This window comes from Etheostoma spectabile, chromosome 2, assembly GCF_008692095.1.
Source record: "Etheostoma spectabile isolate EspeVRDwgs_2016 chromosome 2, UIUC_Espe_1.0, whole genome shotgun sequence".
NCBI classification, from domain to species: domain Eukaryota; kingdom Metazoa; phylum Chordata; class Actinopteri; order Perciformes; family Percidae; genus Etheostoma; species Etheostoma spectabile.
Genome location: NC_045734.1, coordinates 4,358,931 through 4,368,196, shown reverse-complemented (window position 1 = coordinate 4,368,196; position 9,266 = coordinate 4,358,931). Strand labels below are relative to the sequence as shown.

The 9,266-nt window shown below is 41.1% G+C and overlaps 1 protein-coding gene across 1 annotated transcript in view; it reads left to right on the top strand.

Annotated features, from left to right (window-relative positions):
* ppp1r12c (protein phosphatase 1, regulatory subunit 12C) overlaps positions 1-9,063 on the top strand; it is a 22,508-nt gene extending 13,445 nt beyond the window's left edge. The window contains exons 13-20 of the mRNA XM_032539829.1: positions 73-190; positions 1,706-1,821; positions 2,857-2,909; positions 3,674-3,713; positions 3,991-4,091; positions 5,534-5,584; positions 5,790-5,840; positions 7,791-9,063. Of these exons, the coding sequence (XP_032395720.1) occupies positions 73-190; positions 1,706-1,821; positions 2,857-2,909; positions 3,674-3,713; positions 3,991-4,026 (363 nt within the window). The 3' untranslated portion in view covers positions 4,027-4,091; positions 5,534-5,584; positions 5,790-5,840; positions 7,791-9,063. The remainder of the gene's footprint in view (positions 1-72; positions 191-1,705; positions 1,822-2,856; positions 2,910-3,673; positions 3,714-3,990; positions 4,092-5,533; positions 5,585-5,789; positions 5,841-7,790) is intronic.
* The last annotated feature ends 203 nt before the right edge of the window (positions 9,064-9,266 follow it).

Sequence of the window (9,266 nt, the reverse complement as noted above, 5' to 3'; positions counted from 1 at the left end):
TATATATATATATAGTTTTAGAGACCGTCAAGTTCTGGGTCCAACAACTTTGTTTTTTCTCTGTGCTGGCAGGGTGTGACTCTGACAGACCTGAAAGAAGCAGAGAAGACTGTGGTCAAAGCTGCAGAGCCGCAGCCTCGCAACATCCAGCCTGTCAGCCCCATTGTTACTGTCACGCCTGCGGAAAGGGGTGAGTGAGGATGATATAATCACTGTATTAGAAGACTACTAAATATAAACATGATGCATTTTTTGGGTGGAGTTCTCTTCTGGGTACTTTTGAAAGGTAAGTAGGTTCCTCACATCAGTTTCAAGGGCTGCTGCTGCTGATGTTGATCACTCAATGTGGTTTCTGCGGCAGGGTAGCTAACTTATACTCAGAAGTCAAAATCTTTTATTATCATGTTTTTGACACCCCTTCCCACTCTTCACCAATTGTGTTTTTTAATGGGGAACTGAGCATGTCCTTGTCTTGTCTGATGTATCTGATTGACACTATGTTTACATGAATCAGCCTGTTAGCTCAGTAAATCCATGCGGTCAGTTGTGAAAGCTAACCTGCTGGAACATTAGCTCCCAGCAGTCAAACACAGCACTTTGTTTCATTGTAACTGAGCTTGCTGCTCTCAAGCCTTGACTCGCAGACCTCTTGAGTAGAAACTGAGGTCAAAGATAAGACACTTTCCTGTTTTACAGGAAGCTACATTTTGGAAACTAATCTACCTGATGACTGCATAGTTGCTTAGACCGTTCCCAAAGTGGGGTCCGGGGGTCCTTTAACAGGGGGTCCGGGGCCCTGTAGAGGTTCCTCACAAGAATTTTTTTGAAAGTTTTATTAAAACTTAAAATGTCTTAACTTGAACCCATCATAGTATTAGCAAATATAATTCAGTCGATTAGTGAAAAAACATTAGTGATAGGCTCCCTGGCCTGTAGGTAAGGTAGTCACTAAGGTAGCCATCTGCAGATACAGTTCATCCTAAGGATTCACTGATCCACATGTATGTGTAAAAACATGCCAACATCTATTGTTTTAACAGCTTAGTATTTTTTACACTAGAAAAGTATGTATAAAGGCTTTAGGCCACCCACATGTCATTTTAGGCCCATTTTAATACGCAACTTAATTTCATACAATATATGTATTAGGGTCCATCTCTCTTTCAGTTAAGAGGTCCTTGGCTTAAATGTTGAAAACCCTGGCAAAAGGGGAATCATTTATTTATTTTCACTATAATTCCAGTAAGTAACACAATGACAGACTATGATTATTTAGGACATTGGTTTTCATACACTATCTGTAGTAAAACATCAAAAAATCCTACCAGATAGGTGCCCATGGTCTTAATTTTTACCAGTTCATGGGTCCTTGATAGGAAAAAGTTTAGAAACCACTTGCTGAGCTGAGCTACAGCTTCACTGAAGCACCTTTTGTGTTTTAGGTGTGTTTGTGATATATACTTTATTTATTTATTCTAATAGTATTACTAATATAATCTATTTAGGTCCTTACAGTGACATGGGATGTGGTTAGGGCTGCTGTTATTTTGCAAGGATCTGTACCAAACTAATATTTATTTCTTTAGTGTGTGGGATACCTTTTGTAGTATGGGGCGTCTCTGCAGAACCGATTAATTCTGAAGCCCTAGATGTGGTTCTTAGATTTTTGACTCAATCGTTTTCTGTCCACCTCATGTGTTTTCAGATACAGAGCCAATGAGCCAGGGGGAGACGGAGGGAGAGAAGCGTCTGGGAGTGAAGGAAAGGAGGAGAGGGAGGAGGGAAAGGCGCTCCACTGGCATTGTTCAGCCAGGCGGAGAGGTAAGAGAGAAACAACCTCACATCACAAACATGGCAGAGAGCTCAACGCCAGCCCGGCCCAAGACTTTTGTCAAATAGACCAAAGCAGCAGAGCATTTGGTTTTAGCAAACACATTTATTCATCTCTGCAGGGTGTGTGAGTACTGAAAGTCAAGGAAAGGACAGCCAAACCACTTCCCCTTTTGTCATGTGAAACTGAGTGTTTGATGGGCACACTTCTGGGTCTTTTACAAAATGGGAACATTACTGACAGGAAGTCCTAATGATGGGTGTTTTTAGTGAAATGTTTTTGACTGACATGCATCGAGATTGTAATACTAAATGATTTAATACGGTGGCCGACGAGGGCAAACCCACTGCAACTTAATGAAACACGCAAATAGACAAAACACAAGCAAATTAAAAAAACTGCTTCATAAATTTGACAATGCGTGCAGCATTTACCAAATGCGCTGCAAATACACACAACACAGCCAAATAAAAACTCATACTGTGCAGCCAGACTTTGTTTTAGAACTGATGTAAATGTATTTTGAACTCAAATTTTCCAAAGATAACAAACAGGAATTTAGTCACATATGTATGCAAAATGGTGTTTGATGGAATGGAGCAGCCACATGTGAGTGTCAGTGTGAACATCATATACTTTTTTATTAAAATCCCAGAAGAAGTTGATATAGATTATATATGATACCGTCAGACAGTGTAGAGTAAGATGATAGTATCAAATCGTGACAAAATGTATCTCGAGACACTTTACACATAGAGTGGGTCTAGACCCCACTCTATAATTTACAAAGCCCCAACAAGTCTAGTAATTCCCCTACAAGCTAAAGTTGGGGACTCAAATGTTGGATGGATAAATGAATAGACTGTGCTTGAGAAACCACATATGTCAGCCTTTAAATATCACATAGAGGAGTATCCCAGTCATGTGAAGTGATCTGCCCTGTTGGGTCTTATTTCAGATGAGACATGCAGTAAAGTGCTGTTCTAACAGCAGCTGACAATGAGGACCTTTTTTTATTGTTCCAGAATGAAGAAGAGGATGCTTATTTGGACGACACAAACAGTAACCGTACTTCCAGGTGAGTGTTACTGTTTTGATTTTCGGGTATTTGGTGTCAGCCCCTTTAATGGCGGATAAACGAGCGCTCCAGAGAGCAGTAAAGACTACAGAGAAAATTGCTGGCTGCCCACTGCCCTCTCTGGAGGATATTGCCACTGCACACTATCTCAGCAGGTTAAATCTTTAACGACTCCACCCACCCTGGCTATCATCGCTTTGAACCGTTGCCTTCTGGGATGCGTTATTGGTCGGTCAAAACGCGCACCTCCAGATTTTTTTCCATAAGCAATTTGCATATTGAATAGGAAAAAACAACATCACTTTCATCTACTCTACCATCTTCACATTATACCATCTTCACATTCACACAATGTGTGTTTTTTGTGTTTGCATCAAAGAGTGGCACTTTTAATTTCGTTGCATGGAATTACAAAGACAATAAAGTCAATTCTGATTCTGATTGTTGGGAGTGCTGGGAGCTCCAGGGGAGCTTAAAAAAAGGAAGAAGGAAAAAGATGGCTTTTGATCACGTTATGACTTTTTTTTTTTTTTTTTAAGTTGTGAAGTTTAAGGACTAATATGACGGCCGCAGGGGAAAATGTTTGACTGGGTGTCCTCTGAATTTTTATGTACACCTGCTAGTTTGCCATGATTAAGTAACAGAAATGTTAAATTTTCAGGTAACAAAGGTAAATTCTTAGTTTTCTAAATGTATAGCCCTGTATTTGCGTGGAGGATTTTCTCTTGTACGGGGCTTTAAGAGTCTTTTGTGTGTCTCTGCAGTGAGAGTCAACTGGGAGACTCGTCGGCTGACTACAGAACGGTACGTGTCACAGAAAAGCTCACACATTCCTGAAGAACATAGTGATGAAAGTGAATTATTGCTGAGATGTAGACAAAATGCTGTACTGTAGCATACACCCAGGTATTTTCACCTGCAGGCTTAAATCGTGTGTGTGTGTGTCTGTCCGTGTGTCTGTCTGTCTGTCTGTCTGTGTGTGTGTGTGTGTGTGTGTGTGTGTGTGTGTTTGTTGTGTTTGTGTCTGTCTGCTGTCTGTCCGTCGTGTGTCTGTCTGTCTGTCCGTGGTGTGTCCCTCTAGCTGTACTTTAAGGTACTGCAGGAGAACCTGCTCTGAAGGACAACTCAGGAGAAGGAGCTGCTTCTCAGCCAAACAAAGTGGAGCTGGAAAGACTCCGACAGGTTTGGCGGTTTATGATACTCTCTGTGTGTGTGTGTGTGTGTGTGTGTGTGTGTGTGTGTGTGTGTGTGTGTGTGTGTGTGTGTGTGTGTGTGTGTGTGTGTGTGTGTGTGTGGTGTGTGTGTGTGTGTGGTGTGGTGTGTGTGTGTGGTGTGTGTGTGTGTGTGTGTGTGTGTGTGTGTGTGTGTGTGTGTGTGTTGTGTGTGTGTGTGTGTGTTGTGTGGTGTGTTTAGGCGCACAATTATCGAATTTTAATCGCGATCACGATTTGGACTTCCCACGATCAAATTTGCGTGATCGAGCGATTATTTTTTATAAAGCATCATTTCATAGAACGCTCCGGGTTTTTTGCAAATCCCATCTCCCGCTCCATAAAGCCTCTGCTCATGCCAGTCAGAGTAGTTCACGGCACCCCGTCACTAATTTTCTAGATGTAGCCAGTCACAGAGAACGAGTAACGGGAGGAAAACTCAACAGTAGCAGTCGGTAATACGTCAGTCTCAAGGTTTCCATTACCAGTAAACGCACCACTGGTCCCATTTGTTGTTTTTCAGACAACGGCAGTGACCGGTGCAGTCGTGCTAGTAGCGTCTGTTAGCTGTTACTCTTCTAGGACGCCCGGTGCTAATGTCCTGCATCCGCTGCAATGCTGTTTATATGGATACGGTTTAATTTTGCGTTACATACCCATTTCGTCTGTAAAGCCGTGTCTGTGTCGGATCTTTCTACGCTCTCTCGTCCTACTCTCTCTCCTCTACTCTCCGCGCCCCGCCACACAGCGGCTGCCGGTCCACACTTCTGATATTTGTCTACAGTTTTAATTTTTCATTAACACAGCTGTATATTGTTAAGTATGAGGGGGCAAACCTGTATTTGTACCAGTGTTTCCGCGGGTAACTCTGTTATCGCGGCCGCTACGGCGAAGAACACAGAAGAAGTTATTGAATGCAGCTAACTTCAGTTGGTAGAGTAACAGCGTGTGAGACGGAGCTGCTGGACCTGGACCAGAGATGTGACCCATGGCCAGAACATCATAGTTCATAAAAATGCAGCGCAGTGAAGATACAGACGTTTAATACACACGACGTGTGTATCCGCCATTCAACCCGTGCTGGACCCGTTCATAATGAGTCAGCCGTCTCTCTGTGAGTAGCGTCCATCACACTCCCTCTCGCAGTTATAAATAGCCTATGTGACAATAAAATTAGTTTTGGTTAAAATCAACAAATAATCGTGAGAATAATCGCGATCAAAATTTTGATCAAAATAATCGCGATTATCATTTTGGCCATAATCGTGCAGCCCTAGTGTGTGTGTGTGTGTCATCATAAACCATCCACTCTGAATAAATAATTTTCTGTTTGGATATATCAATCATAAACGTTTTTATAAGGTTATGATCTTTCTTAAAAATATTTATGACTTCTGCTTCTCTCCTTGGCAGAATCAAGACAGCAGCACAGACAGACCGGCTCTGCTGGAACTGGAGAGATTTGTAAGTCTGCTTTTTTTTTTTCTTTTTTTCAAGGTGCTTTACATTAAAAACAGCAGACGTTAAAACAAAGCAAGAATAGTAATTGGAATACAGTAAAAGCATTAACACAACAAGACAATCTAAAGTATAAGACCAGAGAATGACTGCATTGCTCTACAAGTTTGGCAGAGCATGAAGCATTTTGTGATGTTGAAACTGTTCACAGGAGAAGTTGGCCCTTCAGAGGAAAGCAGTGGAACTGGAGGATGAGCTGAAGGTACAGATGTTCACTTCAACACCGATTTATGACTTACTCTACTGAATGAACTTGAGTGTGTTCATTTGACGCTCTATTCCCAAATCATTAGTGAGTTTAACAGTTGCACAAGCAATGCTGCTTTCAGATGGAAACCTCAGCGGGAACCTCCAAAAAGAAGCTTTTCGAGAAACTGAGTTTATTGTATTTTTTGTATTATTATCATAGCCAACATCAGGAGGTCTGTTACAGGGTATTCATATTTTTTGCTCAGCAATGAAACATCCTTAGTGCCCAGTTACTCAGCCACAGCACTGTCTTCCATTTTTTACAAGTTGGGAAGTTAAGTGGAAAATAAATATTTTGCTCTAAAGCAAATAACAAGACAAACTTGGGGCCAAAGTTGGCTGCAATTTCACAGTTTTAAGATGGACCCAAAGCAAAAATCACGTGTACTCAAACCTCATTGATCATGTTTATATGCACACCAATATATTACTATTACTCTGAATATGACAATATTCCAAATTTGATACAGGTCATTTAAACAGCATATTCCATTTGGATATTCCACATAAGGCCTTTTTCCAAATATAGCAATTTCCATTTAAGAAATGTGGGATAATCTGGTATTATTCAGGTTTTAGAGGCATTCTTTGGACATGTATACAGCACATTCAGAATATGTGTATCAGTTGGGGGTTTTAGGCCTCTTGCCTGGTCACGGCTTATGGTCAGCTCTGTGCGTTGCTATGGTTTCTGTACACAAACCAATAGGGTTGCGTATCGTTTGAGTTTTTTTCAATACCGGTGCTAAAAAAATACTTGCTAACAGTGCCGGTGCCTGAACAGATTTTCTTTTTTTTTTAAATAGGGTAATAGGGTATTATACAATAACTTTGAATGCACCACGCGGCTTACTGGTCCAACAAAGGCAGCTGTAGACTGCCTAATGTCCTGATGTTGGACTCCTCTACTGTGAAATACAGACACCCTTTAGTGGTCAGCATTTTAACCGTGTATAATTCAGCTGCTAGCTAGCGGTAGGCTAACGTTACCTGCTGTCAAATGTCATAACTAGCGTCATGTGCAGCGATGCTTCTGTTGCCTCTAACATATCACAGAGCAGCGCAAAAGGCTTTTAATTGGCCCCGAAATCTGCAGTGGGATTCGGTCCGGTAGATACCGGGCGTTTGGGTACCCAATCCTACCAACCAGCCAACAGTTTGCAAGGACGCAGACCCAATAAGAAGAAGAAACACTGCTACTTTTAAACATTATCAAAGACTTTGATATTAACAGGTTTTTGGATATGGGCACACATCGTTATGCCAACCTTTTCAAGAAGCTGGTTGAAAGAATGAAAGGGGGACGCTGTGTACGCACGGTCCAACAAGTCCACAATATTGTATTTTGCACGCCTACATGTAAAGGGGAATATTAGTGAAATAATAACTTTCATTAGCCATGTAAACAAGTCAGAATATTGTCCTTTTCGGAATAAGGGCAAAAACCTCAGCAACAGTTTAAAATGAACCTGTGGTTATTTCTAAACCCCATTTCCCGTTTCTTATAGCAATCACCGAAATGCCCCTAGATGTCATCATATGAGAGGTTGAAGTTAAACCTGCTGCAGACCTCCTGTAACAGGGGTTCACACAATATCGAAAGAAAGTACGAAAAAAACCTGTTAAAACGCATGGGGCGGTGAACAACATATAGTACAAATGTCAAACTCCAAAAGAAAATCAGAAAACGATGATGCCCGAATGGGCAGGTGGGCTGTTCTATTTACTTTGCTGACACAGCGTTTTAGTTGCTCTGGGCCATCGAGCAACGCTTACTGTTGAACCCTGATTTTATTTATTGGTAAAAGAGCAGAAGCACAAGAGAGCACTGCTACTGTTCTATTTGAAGTAGTGTTTAAGCTAAAAACCAATGCTTCATGATGTGTTTTTTCTTCTTCTGTAGGTTCTGGTGGACCTCAGAGCAGACAACCAGCGGCTCAAGGACGAGAACGCCGCCCTCATTCGAGTCATCAGCAAACTCTCTAGATGAACCTTAAAAATGAAAACAAACAAAACCTACATGGAGATAAAAAAGTATTACAGATTCTTCTTTTGCCCAACTCAGAAGACACGAACCGGGAAAGGGAGACGGCAGCATCAAACGCCTGCGCAGCACATTCAACAGTAACTGGAACAACGTATAGATTTCAGGGTTCTTCGCCTGTGTTTGGGCCTTTTATGTTTTGGCAGATCTACTGTATAACAAGCTGAACTGCACCTGCTGTGGACTGACGGGACGTCCCTGTTCACATCCACTTTTATATTAAGTCTTTATTGTTGTATTTTTTTTAATGGGACTATTTTAATGTGCTTTGCTCCTCTGATACTTTTTTATAAGAATCTGTATTAAGATACTTAAAGCCATGCACAGTGTGAACTCACGGTAATGTTTGAAATGAAAGAAAGCTTTCTTGACCTCCTGAAGGGGCGGAGAAAAAAAAACAAACACCAGTCAGGTTTAAGGGGCAGTTACTAGAAAAAGACAAAAAAGCGTAACAAAAAAGACTTACCGTTAATGTGCCAAAAACCAGCCCCAGGTTCGCATGTCCTTTTGGGGGAAAACTCCCAAGTGGTCAGTGTTTCTCAGGATGAGTCTTGGGTCGATGCTTTCTGTTTTGGCTGACTGCTGTAAAGGTGGACCAAATTTGCATGCTCATTTCTCCCTGCTCCTCTGAATGTATATTTAATATGTATATTTATGTACAGGGGCCATCTGTCCTGACAGTGATGTAAAGGTGTAGTTGTGGTCTCTTGTTGTACAAAGTGCTGAGAGTTTCGGGTGCTAATCATGTAAGTCAGGTGCAGCTCACGTTCAGAGAGATTTTTACGGAAAAATGTTTGTTACAAATGTCCGATCTTTGAGAGCTTAGGAGAACGCATGCTCTGTCCTTTAGTACTGTAAGTCAGTAGTAATTTAACTTAACCATTTCGACTGGACGCTTCTGAAAGCAACGATCCCTAAGCTATTCACCCTGTGACAGACGCCTGTTAGTATTCAACAGACCAGGCCAGATGGGTCAGCGTTTGAATGTTTACTCCGATTTTAAAGAAAAAAACTTGCATGTCAAATTGTATTTTGATGCTGTGCCTTTCGATATACATTTCTAAGTAATATTTCTATTTTGCTTTGGCAGACGTACACTGTTAAGTATAAAATACAGTTTGGGCATAAATTATTAAGGCTCTGTTGTCTTTTTGTTTTTACAAATCAAAATACAATATCTGTGACTCTTAAAAAAAAAAAAAAAAAAGTTGATGCAACAGTATAACTCGAACATAACGGAGTGTGGAGATGAGAAATATTGAAGGGTTGACACTAGAGCCCTGACAATAAATTTGCAGGTATTATCTGCTTGCAGAAATGTAGGTTGATACGTAA